Source organism: Egretta garzetta, unplaced genomic scaffold (assembly GCF_000687185.1).
Source record: "Egretta garzetta isolate BGI_Z169 unplaced genomic scaffold, ASM68718v1 scaffold54, whole genome shotgun sequence".
Taxonomy (NCBI): Eukaryota; Metazoa; Chordata; class Aves; order Pelecaniformes; family Ardeidae; genus Egretta; species Egretta garzetta.
Genome location: NW_009259313.1, coordinates 1,671,839 through 1,689,075, shown reverse-complemented (window position 1 = coordinate 1,689,075; position 17,237 = coordinate 1,671,839). Strand labels below are relative to the sequence as shown.

The following is a 17,237-nucleotide window of genomic DNA, read 5'->3' as shown; positions in this document are numbered from 1 at the left end:
GTCTCCATCCTTTTCTAAGAGCTTGTTTTCCTACTCTTAAATTCAAGGAACAATTTCCATTAACTCCAAGGGCCATCCAGGGAAGCAGCAGCTACAATTTTTGTCTTTCTTTCATAGATGAAAATATTTTTTGAAACAAAGCAAAAAAAAAAGTCTTACTTTTTTGCTGGGGCTGTTTTTTGTAAATTCCACATTTTTAATGTATGGTCCTCTGAAGCTGTTATTAAGACTGGTTCAACCGGATGAAAAGCGAGACCTCTTATTCCATCAAAGTGACTTCTTAATGTGAATTTGGGGTTCCAAGTCTTTCTCAATGCATCCTTATTGTTTGCTATCTAATAAAAAAAATAAAAGCCAAACTTTTAATTAATCTGATAGGCACAAAGAAAGGAAGAAATCAAAAATTTAGTTTGGCATTTTCAGAATATGTCAAATTACCTCACCCACTTTTCATAACAACCTGCACTTGAGCAACAGTCCATTTAACACTGATCAGACAATTCAAAATGAGAATGAAGGCAAACGTATTCCACAAAGGCAACAAGTAATGTTGTGTCCACAGTAACACGTTCTGTGTAAATCTGAAATACTTCATGTCTGTTCAGCTATGCAATTTGAAAGCTGGTAAGTACCTTTCTGACTGACACTGCTGTGAACTCAGTTTGGCATTTGAAAGTTGATCTATACCTACAGGCTCATTCATTAACACTGGGCCTGACTCAGCCAAGCTGTGGTCCCCGAATATCCAAAGTACCACTGACATGGCGTCTCTGACAAAGATCTAAGAGAAACAGAGAGTGTCTAGCAGCACAGGAAGGAAGGCTAACTTACTCACCTACGGCAACACGAGCTCTGTAATAATGCAAAACAAATAAAACTTGGGGGGGGGGGGGGGGGAAAACGCAAAAAGGACTTGGCTACACACCAAGAATATAACTGGCAAGCAATTATTTGGCAATAAATGCATTTTTAGCAGATCCAAAAAGAAACCCTTAAAAAAAATAAGTTACTTCAATTCCAACTTGGTATTCTATGATTCTATGAACATTGCTCCTCTGAACAAATGTTGATGTAAAATGCTGAACACTTTTATCACTCTATCAATCAACACTGTCACAGTTAAATTTACCTCCCCATAATCACTGCTGATGGTGGTTATGGAAAAATCAGGAAAACAAACAATTTAACTCAGATATTGATGATTTCATTACGTTGAAAGCTACAGATAAACCCAAATAATTTAGTCTCATTGATTGCAAAGAAGAGACAACTGTTCTGAGCCACTTCAAGAATCTACATTTTCTTCTGGAATGGGACGGGGTATTTAAGAACAAAAGTGCTTTTTCTTAAGTTTTGTTACTTCTGGATTTAGTAATAGAAAATATGCTTCAGTTAAGACGTCCTATAGATTTTTAAACAACAAGAAAGGAGTTGTAACAAACAGCAAGTTTAGTCTCATCATATTTCTCAGTAATTATATACTGTCTGCTTAGGGAGACAGCTCAGTTTCTTTGCCAGTTTACTGAGCTGAGTTGGCTCAAGAAGGAAACAGACAAACGCCGGAGCTGGTGCAAGGATGGTGCAGGACTGCAAAGTTAGCAGCTCTAGCAGATTTTCTGGAGATTGACCAAGTAAGTCTCAGCAAAAAGGGTACAAGACATACAGTGTATTCACAGATATCTGGAGAGGAATTTGATTGCCTCAACACAGACATGTAATGCCGATTAGGTGATGGAGGGAGCCCTGCCTGCCCTCCAGCTGTCATACCAGCAGCACAGGTCCTGGGTCACATCTGCAAAAGCCACACAGACTCCTCAGATGGCCTAAGAGTGCATGCCAGTTCTGGCAGGATAATATTCTCCATTTGCTTCTCATTCATTCAAAGATGTTCTTCCAAATGAGTCCAAGATGATTAGCTTATAAATTGGGAAGTGGACAGAGGGCAGTCCCAGCCAGCAGACCAGTGGCAGAGGTGGAAACAGATCCCAGCCCTGACACACCACCTGTCTGGCTGCACCACCACCACTCCTCTTCACTCACCAGTTTCTCACAAGCTGCGAGAGGCTGGGTTACTAACACTGCAGCCAGCCTCCTTTTCTCTCTCCCCACTGAAATACAACAGTGAGGTAATCTGAGACTTGAAAAGCAGCTGAGGGGGTGTGAGGGTGTGTTTTTGACCCCAAACTGGATTCACTAGTAATAGTAATATCTGTGTCTACACAGACAGCTTGAAAACTCCAGAAACAGCAATGATATGCAAGTTGGATTATGGACACTTCTCTTGTTCAAAGTTGCAGGAAATCAAGCAAGAGCCTACTGCAAAGTCTAAAACCTCCAAGTCAGTACACAATATTAAATGTAATGATTTTGTAGTTTAGATACTCTTATGTACAGCACTGAGTCTATTATAATTTTATGAAGCTTCTTAATCTACCCAGATTAGGGAAAAAACACAGAACCAAAAATGAACATTTGTTAAGACAACAATATGTTGTTGCAAAAAGAAAAGATAAACTTATGAGAGTATCGGCGAGTAACCTGGGACATTTTATCTTGTTAGATATTCTACAAACTTACCCACAAAAGGACACTTTTCTTTTTTTAAGTAATGAATCCATAATCTCCATTACCAAGTGAAAACCATACTTTAATTTACAGACAGCCAAAGCAACATGTAAAAAACTTAAATCGTGAGATGAGGTAGGCTAATGCTACCATGTTTTAGAAGAAAAGAATACAGTAGAAGTGTCAGTGGGGAAAAAGGGACTGAAAATAGGGAGTTGTCTACAACTCTGGAGAGCAAATACATTTAAACACCAATTCACATGAAATCTTCCAACTTCATTCTCCATATGATCCAAAACTGATGCTTAAAAAAAGTATTAAGTTCCCACAATCCTACCTGATTGGCATTTGGCAGATAGAAGAAGGTATCAAGTAGTCCAAAACAAAGCCAGACTATATTATTTGTAAGTTAAACTTCCAGTGAGCTTTGAAATGGAAAAACTAGCTTTTCATTTTGCTTCAGTAAAGAGCACAGTGACAAGAGCAAGCAGCTTGGTAAACTTTTTTTTTTTTTTAATTGTCAGCACTAGAAAAGATAAGAGGTGAGGAAAGCATGACTATGAATTCCTGATCACAGGGCTTCATAAAGGCATTTAACAAATGAACAAAGACAAGTTAATAGTCTCAACCACAGAGAAAATGATAGGGGCGGCATAAAGAAATGCTAGACTCCATAATTGAAAGCTGTTAGTTCAGGATATGGAGACATGGACAAATACTTGAGTTTATCTGGACACTTGAACAATGAAGTCAAACAGTGAAAGCATTAAGCTCTTGTACAGATGGCTTAGGTTTGTCATGTCCTCTGAATTTAAAAATTCAGCATCGAAGTTTTAGGTGTAACTGTAAAAGAAATAAAATTTGTACACCATCTTACCCCCTTGTGGGGACAAAGTTAGGGAAGACTAGCAAAAAAGAGCTGAGCCCAGATCAGAAGATAATGCTAAAATACTGAATTCTACATCATTGCAATCCTGATGATTCACAACACACCACAAGCTTAGAAACTTGCTATAGTAGTAGAGCACATCTCTGCAGTGTCACGCTCAAAATATGTGTAAACTTCTGTTAACTATGTAATTGTATTGCTTTCCAATTACATAGAAGGGTTTCTATGTAAGGGTTTCTAAGCAAGGACCTGCAGGTTATTTCTGAAGTCTCAGATTTGATTTGCGATTGTAAAATCCCAAATGGTGATTACTTAAGAGTCAGATTTACTGAAGGGTATGATTCCTCCCCAACATGCAATACTAAAAAAATCACCTCTGAAATCCCTCAACCTTGACAGAGCTGGACAAGGCCATAGCAAGATCAATCTGAAGTTGACAGATCACAAAGGAGCAGATGATTAAAGTAATACCTGAAGTATCTTTTTCCAAGAAATCAGAAATACAGTCAAAAATTGCATATGACTGCCAAGAAGCAATTTTAAGAAGATTTTTCATAAAAAGTGAAAGAAAAAGAAGCGATAGGCTACACACATAGCCACAGCAGTACTGGCCACAAAAGCCTCCTAAAAAGTCTCTGGTCTAACTTCCCATTTGAAATGAGACTATTGCCCAAACCACGTAAAGTAAGCCACAGCTCTCCCCCAGCCAAGTCTTGAAAATCTCCCAGGAGAGGGATTACACAGTTTCTGTGGGTAACTTGCTTTAGTACCACCTCCTATGTAACATTTTTTCCCCTAACGTCCAACCTGAACCTCCCAAGCCATAATTTGCTACTCTTTTCTCTTGTTTTAACACCTGCCACTGTGGAGAAGCTTGGATCTGTCATCCTTGTAAGCATCCTTCCAATACCTGTAGACTGCTATTCGAGTACCCCTTCGCCTCTTAACAACTGAACAAGACTAGGTTCCGCAACAGCTCCTCATCAATCACACATTACTGGACTCTCTATGTTTCTCCACAACCCTCTTGAAGTTGGCCAAAATTACATGGCCTCACCCCGTGCACAGGGGACATTAACTTCCCTGCTGACCGTGCTACTCCTAATTTTGCTCAGCGTCACCAGGGTTACAAGTATCCAGCTGTATCACTATCACTAATTACATTTACTTTCAACTATTTGAATGACATGGCAGGCTTGCTGTGTATGGGAAGAACAGATATGTCACAAAAATTTGTGACATCCTTTGGCAGCATAATTTTAACAGGAACCTGTTTTCTGCTGAGTCTACACACATGTAACTTGTGTCTGCCTTCTGCAAGTATACAGCAGGACCTTGAGTTACCATTAATAACCACTTACATCATAAGTCAGTGAATCTGCCTCGTTGGCTACTGTAAGGCCTGCCAGTTCTCCAAGACCCAGCTCACTTTCAAGGGCTTCATCTGTTCCCATAATGAAAGATTTCCCTGAAGAAGGAGGAAATGTTAAAGCTTCCACTGCAAGAAAACAAAACAGAACAAAAAAATCCTGAAGCATGGCTTTATACAACATTGATTAATAAAAACTTATTTTCTACTTCCAAAATACTGAATATCTCTCAAGTAGCTGAGGACAAGAAGATACAAAAGGATGCATAAAACCCCCCAACCATCCTAAAGATAGTCACTGTATTTAACAACAAACGTTATCCTCTAAATATAATACTTACACTTGAGGTGTGCATGACTCAAGACAGTAAATGTAATTAGCCACAGGAGGGAAGAGTACACTACCACTCACCCATACATAATGCAAAAGTAACACAGAAAAGCTCAGGCCCTTCCCCAGCTCCACTATAAAATATGAAAATAGGCTCTGGGGAAGTAGCAAAATTGTAGACAAGAATAGTTGGTGGAAGCAGCTGGACTCTTCCTTCCTAACACTGTATCCACACACATCCAAAAGCATGTCTACAACAAAGCTGTTTACATGCACTCCAATCTAGCAATACGACTGGAAACTGAGAATTCATCACTACTTGTAAAATCAGTTTAACTACCAAACAGGTTAGTCAGCACTGAATTCCAGGGTTTTACTAGCAGTATCCAAACTTACTAGTTTACAGCTGCTATAGCATGCTTACAGGGAGCTCCAGTCACTGTAACATAAACACATCCATAGGCAGATTCATTAGAAACCGGAGGATCAAAGGCTAAGAGGAATACAGTTCACACACTTACACCACATAAGGCTCTGGATCAAGTGGTACTACTCAAAAGAAGCTGTGCCTTTACCAGCTTCCCTGTATAATGGCTCTCCAAGTCTATACATCATGAAAGGAGGACTGAATAGACAAAAATGTGTTATCTTCTGGACACAAGAGACTTCACTCAATTTTATACACCTTTTGTCTCAAATTACAAGGGTCTTTCAGTTAATTATATTTCTTCCCCTTTTAGCTCCATTGTAAGGAGAAGCCTTGGCAAATACTGTTGCTACCAGAGAGAGAGAAAAGGAAACACCATCTCATTCTCAGCACCAACACTAAGTTAAACCCAAGCAAACTATGTTTTACAATGAATAGCCTGATCTGTTCAGGCTGCTTCCTTCTTGTCCCAAAGGCATCCTGTTCAGATGCTGTCCAATTCCCTTCCAGTCCACCCAGCGTAAAGTAAGCTGATCTTTCCGTGGTCTTTCTGTTCCACACTCATACCTCTATTGAGTCTCCTGTTTGCTTTCTACTACTTTTTAAAACCAGAGAAAAGCTGTTGAAGCTCTACCGTTTGATTAGGTCTCTTAGTTATTACCTTTTAAACACAAACATCTCTTACCTTCTGCATCCTGAAGTCTAAACTACCATTCTCTTTTTCCCTCTTTTGAATTTACGGTGTAATATTCCACTCAACACACAATACATACAGGACATAAAATTTGAAGAGTTACTTCAATAAAAACATCATATGCCAAAAATATCATGGAGTCTCAGATTTATAATACAATACACAGCTAATAGTTTGTAATACTGAACTCAGACTGAAAACAATCAGCTGTCTTCCAGCTTTGTGAGAGTCCATCTGAGTCTCTGAATTAAAAGACACATTCTTGAAGGGACGTGAAAATAGAGCTCTGCTCCTATGGCTCTGAGTACATGTGAGAAAAGTTGGAAAGGAAACATTCAACAAAAAATTCCTCCACTTCTCGAAGTGTTGCTAAGTTACCCCTTTCTTCATTAAAAAAAAAAAAAAAAAGAAAAATCACTGAGCATGTAGGAAATAGAACTACTGAGATCTTTGGTAACTATGCCACACGCCGGGGCTTTTTATGCATCTTAATTATAACTTGGCCGACCTACTTTTTCACACTCACTGAAAGACTGCTAAGTGAAACCCCTATTTTGCTCATTTTTCAAAAGACATATTTACCATTTAAATAAAGAGCACATGATCTGATCTTCTACAAAGTAATATAGCCTCATATATTTATTTTATTATGATGCATATCATAGCAATTCCAATGTTGAATCAAATAGATGATTTAGCAACTTTCAGACATAATACTAATGAAGGTAACCACATGCCTCATTGCAAAGATGCATGGCTTTCCGTACTTGGACTAACCGCTATGAGAATTTTTTTTTTTTTTAATTTTTGGAACACATTATGGAAATTAATACACTGGCAAACTGTAAGTTGTTCTGTATGATTCACTACACAATCACCACATGCATTTAAAAGCTATACCTAGCCACTTGTGTTTACCTGAAGAGCCTCTATCTTTGCATTTAAAAAAAGAACACGGGGAGGTGGGGCGTGGGTGTACATACATTTAAAATTATGTTCATGGGGAGAAAAACAGATGCTTTTATGTCCTGAGAGTTTGTTCCACACTTGACTGCCAGGCCTGAGCACAAACAAAAGCAAGTGACTTAAGATCCTCGTATTACAAAGCCACCAAGTGCCAAATGATTTTTTTCCATCCTGTTCAAAGGTATTCAGCCAAGCCTTTACCTAGGCAGGTAAAGTCTTGACTTTAGTAATAGTGACCAGAGGGGAGGAATGGGAATGCCCTTTATCACACTTAGGCAGAACTCAATCATGAATCAGTTTTTGTAAAGTACTTGGAAAGTCTTAGCGGATGGTCTTTAAGCTGTAAACTATAAACTATAATCATCTACACTTTACAAAGGCATATGTTCATTTTTAATACTTACCTTCATCTGTCCTGTTTATCTCGTGCTCAATGAGCCTTGAGCTACTGGGCCTAGAAGAAGGTGCAACAGATGGCTGTAATGAAGGGAGATCATCAACATCTCGCAAGTTTGCAAGCATATCTTGCAGCTTTGACCTGTTGGGCCCTAACCAGAAAAAAAAAAAAAAAAAAAATTAAACGGTTTATGCATAGTTCACAACAGCACTACTTACATCAGATATGCTACAGCAGCACATGCAACAATGGATCCTACCTCGCATTATAGCGTTACCACAGAAAAACTAATGAGCACCTATTTTCAGCAGTAACTAATCATCCAGCATGAAATGAATTTCTTGAAAAGAAAGTGATAGAAGCAACTGAGAACTGTGAATGCACAATTTTCCCCACATTTATAAACTCATACTGCTACTTGAATGGGATGCTGAAGAATGCCTCCAACTGAGTCACACTGATTATTAGAATATTTACTTTTTCAAAACAATAGCTGACATTTGTGAATATCTTAAAATTTGTGCATCAGGTACTTTGTGCAGCATATTCTTATGACAACATGATTATTTTAAATTTATTTGTGCAGTAGTGTAGTATTGTGAACTATATAATCCCCAAAGTTATATTAAAATATAAATGCAACTGGATTCACTGGCCTACTTCCTGAAGCTACGTATGGTGAAGACCCATGCCCTTCTTGACACTTACCTGTGCTTTGCTCCATCATTTTCCCACATCCCTGTTTTGACTGTTTTATATAGGATTGAGGCTGAAACATATCTTCGGTAGTTTTTCCTGTTGTAAGTTTAATTAAGAATGGGAAAATGTCTTACCCATAGTCCATTATGTTTTTTTCCTAGACCAGTAAATAATACAGCTATTTTTAAGCAGCTTTAACACAGAAGTGTACTCTAATATATGTATTCTCTCATAAAACCATTCTATGATTCTATTCTCTTATTACTTCACAGGAGTGTATACTACAGCCTTGCAAAATCGTAAGTTTACTAATGCAGTTGTAAACTCTGCTTTGTCCACCCTAACCATAATGACAGATAATAAACTAAATTGCATTTAACTTGTCTGTCACAAAAACATTACTTGATTCAGGAAAACACTAAGTAGGATTTTGCAAGATTGTTTTACTATAATATCTGATTTATAAAAACAATTTTACTTACTAGCAGTTCAGTGTCTAAGCACCATTTATGATGAGATTAAAGTCATAGAAACAAACTACGTACAATTTAATGTCAAGGTATTTAGTCCCTTCTTCCCTAGACTTCCCTCCTCACATTCTTCTTCGCTACGTGCAATATCATGAATAGCTGACAACAGGCTGTGATTCTTCCTAATCTTTCTGCACTCATGCCCTTCCAATGATGGTTTGTCCATGGAAAGATGCTTAATTTCTGTACTGCAGTAAACCATTTGGTCTCCCAAGATCAAACCAATCAAGTCAACCCAAAAGGTACTGTAAATGTACTGAGCAGTAGTTATCTTCATGAAGGAGCACTGGATGACCAAGTGCTGCCTTACATCAGGAATTTTTCTCATAAATATATAAAACAGGTTCAAATAATATATCTATGTCTACATTAACAATTAGATACTAAGTTTTATTATAAAAAATAAAAAGCACCCAACAGCTTTTCAAGAATTATTCAGAAGTTTGATTAAACAGTTTCTGCTAAGTTAACCCTACAACTATTGACCCTGAACTACATAGCACGTCTGTGTAATTTTTAAAATAACAGACAAGTTACAAAAAGTGATTTCACTGAAGTCATACATTGGTGTGCCCTGTCTATCTTAACTATAGAGAAATTTAGAATCAATTTTGTGAAACATGAACACTTTAGTTTGCGAGCTTAGCTTCTTGCCAGACTCGCAATTAATTTTGAGTAACTTAAATGATTCCAAAGATGACAAAAATATCACTTGAGAAATTTAAAGTATGGCAATGACTTACTACTTTTTCATAAAAAACCCAAAAAAAGGGGTTTAGTTTGTATATTTGATAGCATAAGTTCAGCAACATAACCAACTGCTGAGCAGTGTCTTATCACAGTATCGATACAAAAAGTAACAAAACAAGTCAGCCTCAATGATGCAAGGATCTGACACCTTTTAGATCATCATGCATCTCTCTTTGGAAGTGTGAATTTCCTTGGTATTCATAAGCATCTTCCCACAAAGGGAGAAACATCCCTCCAATTTCTTACTGGGCTACATGCAATATTATTAATTTACATCATTCACACATGAATTCTCAATATGCCTAGATGTTTGAAATATAGCTGTGAATACAGTGTTTTATTTTAAACACTTCATCTGAGTTCAAAAAGTTAAAGCTTACTTATAAAAAACATTGATTTTGATTTTACAAAACAGATTTGTATTTCAAGAAATGTTAACAAAAAATATAATACAGGGCTAGAAACTGTATTTTAGATACTGATCACAGTTTTTTGTTTGGGTAACAATACCCAAGAATTTTAAAGGCTAGTCCCACAGGTATGAAAGTCAATAAACAAATCCTGTGATTTACAAATAAACTGATAGAGTTGCTTCCTATTTCGAGCCCTGCATAACAAATTATGATGACAGCATGACTTTCATGTTGTGAATGTTAAGTATAAACAGGGGTAGAAATTAACCTGTTTTCTCCCTCTGTCATCTAATAGGATTCTCAAGAGTTTCTGGTTTGTGGGGTTTTTTTTATTTACATACCAGACTTTAACTCTTCCTCTGAAACTGGCATGTTTCCAGCTAAGAAAGGGTTCTGAAGTCTTCTATATTGAAGTGTGAACTATTAAACCAATGCCTTTTACAATTTAAGTTTCTGAATAACCAAAGCATAATCCATGCTCAAAGCAAGAATTTTTAATTAATCCAACACCTGGTTGGAAGAAGTTATATCTAATGCAGCTATTTAACAAGTAACTTGATTGACTGTCATTAATTTCAACCCCTGAGAACTGGTGAACAGGAAAGCAGTCAGGAGCAGCAAAGTAAAAGAGTAAGTAATTTTAGGAAAACATTGAAAGAAAGATAGAATTAAGGGTGTGAAAGATGTAGGATTTATGATTTTAAGGTGCAATGTTTTCCACTTACTCTTAACCCCCTTTTTCCCCTTGCGCTCCTTTTTGTATTGTTCCTTGAGTTTGGTTATTACTCCCTGGTCGACATTCCAAGCTTCAGGCATGAGACACTGGTCTTCCTTTTCTAAACAAAGTGAAACAAATGAAACATCCTTTTTCAATAATGTCACCAAGTCATCTCCACTGAAGGAGGTAACAGCTGCTGTCAATGGCATTTGTCTTTTATTTTAAACAGACAGAAATAGCACCAAGCTTGTGAAAGCTGTAAAACTGCTACTCACATTCAACTTCTATTTGCTCAGAATTTTCTTAAAAATTGAGATGAAATTTCACATGCCTAATTTCTGTAACCAAGCACATAGCTGTTCATAAATGTAAGCAACATTTACTTTAAAATAAATCAGGACATATTTTTAATCTTTTCTTTCCTCCACGGAAGAAATTATTATATCTAGAAGCAGCAGCTATGTTACTGGTCAGCATAACTTTACAGCTCAGATGTTGCATCACCACATTTCAAATTCTCATTTCATTATCTTTGTGCTATGCTGTCATTTACACAAAGCACCAGCACACGTTTAAATCATTTTGGAACACACTATACATGTCACCAAGGCTTGAATAAAATCTTAAAGCACTAAAGCCATGAAATTTCACAAAAAGGGGAAGTCTGAGTTATTAGTCTGAAAAATACACAAAACATTTCAACATGCCTAACAAAAAAAAAAATCCCCACTTTTTTTTTAAAAAAAAAAACAACACCCCACACCTCTCTCAAATTGCTTCCCCTGTGATACAGAGAAGTAGTGTTCTTCCAGTGGTATAGTATTTGGAGATTTTGAACAAGATGTGTTATGTGAGTTCAAATCCCCAAGTTATTTTTTTCATATACTGAAAGACTGTACTGAGGCAGCGTAGAAAAATAACTTGTGAGAGCAGCAAGGCAATACAGCTTTTCCTCATATATATTTTCATGACCATTACAGCTACAGCATTTTTTGAAATGCATTATCTTTTTGCTTTGTTTTCCTCATTAAAAATCTCAACCTTATTATTTAAAAATTCCTTCCAAACCAAGTTTGCTTTGTATATCAAATTCTAGACCTCTTAAAATACAAACAATAACAAACTTATCCTCAGACTAATATGCAGAAAGGGTATTAAATATCTGTAGAGGAAGCACAACACTATCAATCACAGCCTGAAAGAGTCACTATGATTGGACAGAAGATGCAAAACCAGGCATGGGTTATTATGAGGACCAACCTGTTAGAAATTAACTATGCTGAAAAAGACCTAGGGATCCTTCATCAGCATCAAGTTGAACAGGAGTCAGCAGCATACTCTTGCAGCCAAGGCAATCGATCGCATCCTGGGCTGTATTAACAAGAAGGGAGCCAGTAGGGTGAGGGAATTGATTATTCCCCTCTGTTTGGCACTTGTGAGTCCACACCTTAAGTACTGCATCCAGTATAATATTTCTTATACTGGGAAACTTTGTAAGTATATATATTTGCTAAGTAACTAGTATTGACACAGTATAACAAGTCCAGGGGAGCCACTAAGATCATTAAGGCAAACTGGAGCAGATGAGCTACAAGGAGGGGCTGAGACTACTGTGAGTGTTCACCGATGACAAGAGAGGCATCCTAGTGCTGCTTACAACTACCTCATGGGGAGGCATGGAGAAGACACTGCTCAGACTTGCATCACAGAAGGACAAAATACTTCTCACCATGAGGACAGTCAAATACCAGAATACTGTCCCTGAGAGTTTATGGGAACTCCTTTCTTGGAAGATATTCAACACTTTACCAGAAGGAGACCAGAGTAACCTGCCACAAATAGACCTGAGCAGGAGGTTGGATTAGATGACCTCTCACTGCTTTGAACCCCTAGTCATGATCCTATACTCATGAGTGACAGATTAATTCAAGACCCAAAGTCTTGAGGCATTAGTCTTTTTGCAGCAGCTATGACAATAGAGAGGTATTAATAAGCTAAAGAGAGAAAACATGGTCTGTGGGTTAAGTCATGTCCTCTTAATACATATACCCAATTAAGTACCACTAATGATCAAGAATTGCACGAAGAACTCAAAAAAGGGATGAGAAAATCATGCTTGAGAGAAACAAGTATGTATTCTCTCTGGGACCAGGTTATAAGTTTTAATCATGCTTTTCCTCCCTGGCTAGACAAGATTTTTTTGCTCTCCTCCAACAAAAAGTTTAAATGGATTTATTTACAAATAAATTTAGAAATACAATGGATTGTATTTTGCCAGGAAAATACTTAATACATTAATTTTCTACAGACTGTCCCAGGATGTTTCCTGCATGCCCCACAGGTTCTAATCAACTTCACAAGTGGATCCTGAACCACTACTGTGCAAGGGCTTTACAGTTTAAAAATTACCTGAACACCTCCGAGGACCTTTCAAGCCAAACAGGTTCAAAAATTACTGTAACTGATCCAACTGATGCTTGGGATCCAAAATGAAGCAAGGACTTCCTCTGTTTGCTTCTATCCTCCCTACAGAACATCAGTCTTGTACGCTACATTTAACAGTTTCACTTCAATCAAATCAACATACGTGATTCATAATGGCAGTTCCTTGAAGAAGCTTGTTCTTATATACAGTTACCATAAGAGGCACAGGTTGTAAAACAAATAACTGAAAAACTTCAATATATAACTCAAAAAACCCCCTTAATAGTTCTAGAAATGAAACTACTACTTTCCATGACAATTTATTTTTAATATTAGACTTTTGCTCATTTCTAGTCAGCTGTCATCAATGAAAGTAAAAATAAACTAGAACTGTGAATTTGAAAATAAAAAAGTTCCTATTGTCATACTAACTTTTTGGTGACACAAGCAATAGCTACACTTATCAAGCATAAATGGATAAAATTTTTTAATATTAAAAGAGAAGTATCAGAACAACATAATAAAAACTTTTTTTGTAAAAAAGGGTAACATTCCTAAATTTGTTTGGTGAACAGAATACTGACTGCTGTATCTAATGATACTCAGACACATCCTCTCAAGCAGAGAGACTACACCACACTGAACAATAATTTGGCATCCAGCCAGGAGTTGGACATGGCTTCAGTGAAATACAGCATCATGGAGCCATTAGCTCACGTGAGAGCCACAGCTACCCATGGCTTATTTGTCTGTCAAGGTTTCAGTTCTATTATAAAGCTCAATTATTCCCCATTCATCTTCCATAGCTCCCTCTGTGTCCACTTATGCTTAAGACTTTCCAGAGCAGCTTAAGGAGGAAACAACTCCTCATCAAGTTATTTAACCAGTTCTCTTCCTTTTTCCCTTCCCTATGCAGTGGGTTTATGTGGAGTAGTTATGTCAAGGCACAGTGGATGCTGGCATTCTAGGTTGCAGGAAATGTACCTCAAAAGACAGAGAACAGTTTGTGAAATGTCTCTCTGACTAGGGGACTTAGAGATATAGTCTTCTGATTAATTTAAAAAGAATTTGAACTGAATAGTTCACATTGCCCAAATTGCTAACAAACAATAAGAGTGCAACTAATTCAGTCTTTGTGACTCACATTACTCTCTGTATTGAAGTGGTAGAAAACAAAGAAGATTAAATAATCATGTCATAACTGTAAAATACAGCTTTACCAGAGCCCTTCATTAGCATGGGTCACTGGAAAAACACACTGAAATTCCACTCATAAAATTCAAATTCTATCTGCCTTATTATTGAGGAAAAAGAAAAAGACAATGACGAGAAGCATAAACCTTGAACAATACTTACATTAAAGCAGTATACAGAATAATAAGAATATTATGTCAAGAGGACTTCAGTCTGCCAATTATTTACTGTAGGAATACTCAAAAGGTGCAGTGATCATGACAGAGATCTCAGTCTCACAATCACTCACAATATATTCTTAACACAATTTTTTTTTCCTGGTACAATCCATTACATTTCCTTACCCCAGTCTGTTCCATCTCCTGAACTTCTCGATTCCCCATCACCTTCATCTGAGGTAACCAAAAAGTCAAACTCTTTCAAAGCTTCTTCTGTATCTCTGTCTTCACTGCTGTCAGATAGCACTCTCTTCCTTACAATCTGAAAGGTCAGGAAAGAGACAAAAAAAGCTGAATTAAGGTACATGCACACCTTTATACCGAGCAGTTCTGTCTTGTCTTCTATGCAAAATCCTAACAGGAAGTTGAAGAAGCAGAAAAGTATACATTAACAGGATAATCTGGAATAAGCATACAGACTTTGTTCAAATTCTAAGTCAAAATGAAATTTGTCTGTAGATCACTTGATAATGAATCTACACTGACCTAGACCACTACTACCAGAAAACTTTTTCTTGGTGCAGATTAAAAAACCCACACAAACACTGCAAACAACAGAATAGAATGCTGTAGAAAGGACTTCAGCAAAACCAAACTCACTTTGCTTCTCTGAAAATAGCCTTTTTAACTCTCACCTCTGAAATCACTCTACATGCACACTAAAAGACAACTCTAGAAAAAAGCCAAAAACCACAAATGACAAGAGCTAATTTGCTTCAATTTGGCAAAAATCATTCCATACTGAATACTTCCTCAGATACTACTGTAATTTAAACATGGTAATTCCATGTTTAAACTGCATTTCCCTTTCAAATTCAAAGGCAAATCTGGTAAAAGACAAAAATTACCAAATTTTGGTACATGTTTTAATTAAGGACCGCATCGTATGCTTTCTGCAATAAATGTACTTTTCCCTCAATAATCAAAATGGACTAGATGCTTTACAGTTATTTGACTAACAGGTGAGCTGATGCCATGATACATGAAAACTGTAGCATAAATTTTATTTGTACAGAAAAAGAAAAATTACATTCATCACAACATTTTGACCTGGAACCTTGCTAAGGGTCAGGTTTGAAAAGATTTCATTACATAGGGCAACATCCAATAATGCATGAGGATGAATGACTGTTTCCTCTAAATACAATGAACCAACTTCAAAACCTGAATCAATTCTAAACTTCAAGCTTCATTCCTTCAGCAGGCTCATTGAACATACTGTATTAGAGATGATTTTACAGAAGAGTCTCAGACATTAGTTCACAGCCCATGGAAGACAGGAATAAGTTTACAAAGATCCTCTTTAAAAACTCTTTCAAACTGATGGGGTTTTATTCATTCTTAAAACTGATCATAGAAACAATCACATCCATCATAACTCTTAACTGCTTCAATTGTTAGGAAACACAGCTCATTGAATAAATATCAATTTTGAAAAGAAGAGGATAAATTTGAGTACTGGTTGTATGTATCCATTTCATGTGATCATAGGACCAAATCATATAGCAAAGTATAGATCATGAATGAGTTTCAGGTATTCAACTGAATAAACAAAAAAAGTTTATTAACCCCATGTTAAGAGTTTTTCCAGTTATACTTTTTCTTCCTTCCACAAGCTATTTAAAGAGAAATGTGGTATTTCAGTTCCATACCCTACAAAGATAAATTTCTACAAGTCATTTTAAATATCAATATATTTATATAAATATTCAAAACAACAATGCATTTTTGACATGCAACTTTACAAACAATACCTTCAAACTAAGCTGAAAATTGTAAAAAAAGGACATCTGCCACCTTAAAAATTTTGTCTAATATATAAAAAAATACTAGGCAATATGGAATAGTAGAAAGACAATTTAAAAAATGTTAATCTGTCACGGCGAACTTAAAGCAATAAAGATGGCAAAGCCTAACTTGTATGCACAAACTCAGAAATGCATATATAATTCCTCTTATGCACACATGCTTGGACAGGCCATCATAAAGATGTATTAATGATTTGCACGTGTACATACACAGTCATATACTTTGCATATAGGCATCTCATTAATCTCACTTTTTCTGTTCTTCGTAACTTTTTCAATTATTTTTTCCACTCACTGTTGCGGTATCAATGATTGTTTTCTCTCTTCCTTCATTATCTTCTTCATCTTCTTCATCACTAAAGTCTGCAGCTGCATTTTCAAGAAACTTGAAGGTCTCTAGCAGAGAGGCAGAGTCAGTCAATTCAGGTTTCCTAAACAACAACAACAACCACAATCATGAGTCAAAAGAAATCATAACAAAGCCACTTCTGCAATTGCCAGTCTGTTCTGTATTACGACGTCCAACAACACATGAGACTAAAATAAGTCTACAGGTAAAAAAGTTTGTGGATTAAAAAACTAAACACTATCCATAAACTATCTTATTAGAACTAACAATTATTCTTCATCCAGCTACAATTACTGGGACAGACACTTCCACTTTTTATTTGAAAAGCGTTTTAAAGCAACATTCATCTGATATGGGCCAAAAGCACCATCAATACTGATATAACATCACTGAAAGCCTCAGCAGCAAGGACATGAGTTACAGCTACTAAGTTGGCCTCCCACATGTACGTCAGGGTACGGGAAAACTTTGCTGCTGTCTGATGTTCCTCACCTTG

At 36.7% G+C, this 17,237-nt stretch overlaps 1 protein-coding gene across 5 annotated transcripts in view; it reads right to left on the bottom strand.

Annotated features, from left to right (window-relative positions):
• STRN (striatin) overlaps nucleotides 1-17,237 on the bottom strand; it is a 72,872-nt gene that overhangs the window by 17,280 nt on the left and 38,355 nt on the right. For 2 of the 5 annotated variants that reach the window (XM_035892001.1, XM_035892002.1), the window contains exons 6-12: nucleotides 16,688-16,823; nucleotides 14,711-14,846; nucleotides 10,756-10,866; nucleotides 8,347-8,433; nucleotides 7,646-7,789; nucleotides 4,816-4,952; nucleotides 160-335 (exon numbers count right to left, since the gene is read on the bottom strand). In XM_035892001.1, coding sequence (XP_035747894.1) covers nucleotides 160-335; nucleotides 4,816-4,952; nucleotides 7,646-7,789; nucleotides 8,347-8,433; nucleotides 10,756-10,866; nucleotides 14,711-14,846; nucleotides 16,688-16,823 — 927 coding nt within the window. The remainder of the gene's footprint in view (nucleotides 1-159; nucleotides 336-4,815; nucleotides 4,953-7,645; nucleotides 7,790-8,346; nucleotides 8,434-10,755; nucleotides 10,867-14,710; nucleotides 14,847-16,687; nucleotides 16,824-17,237) is intronic. The other 3 variants (XM_009636443.2, XM_035892003.1, XM_035892004.1) reach the window with 3 other exon arrangements.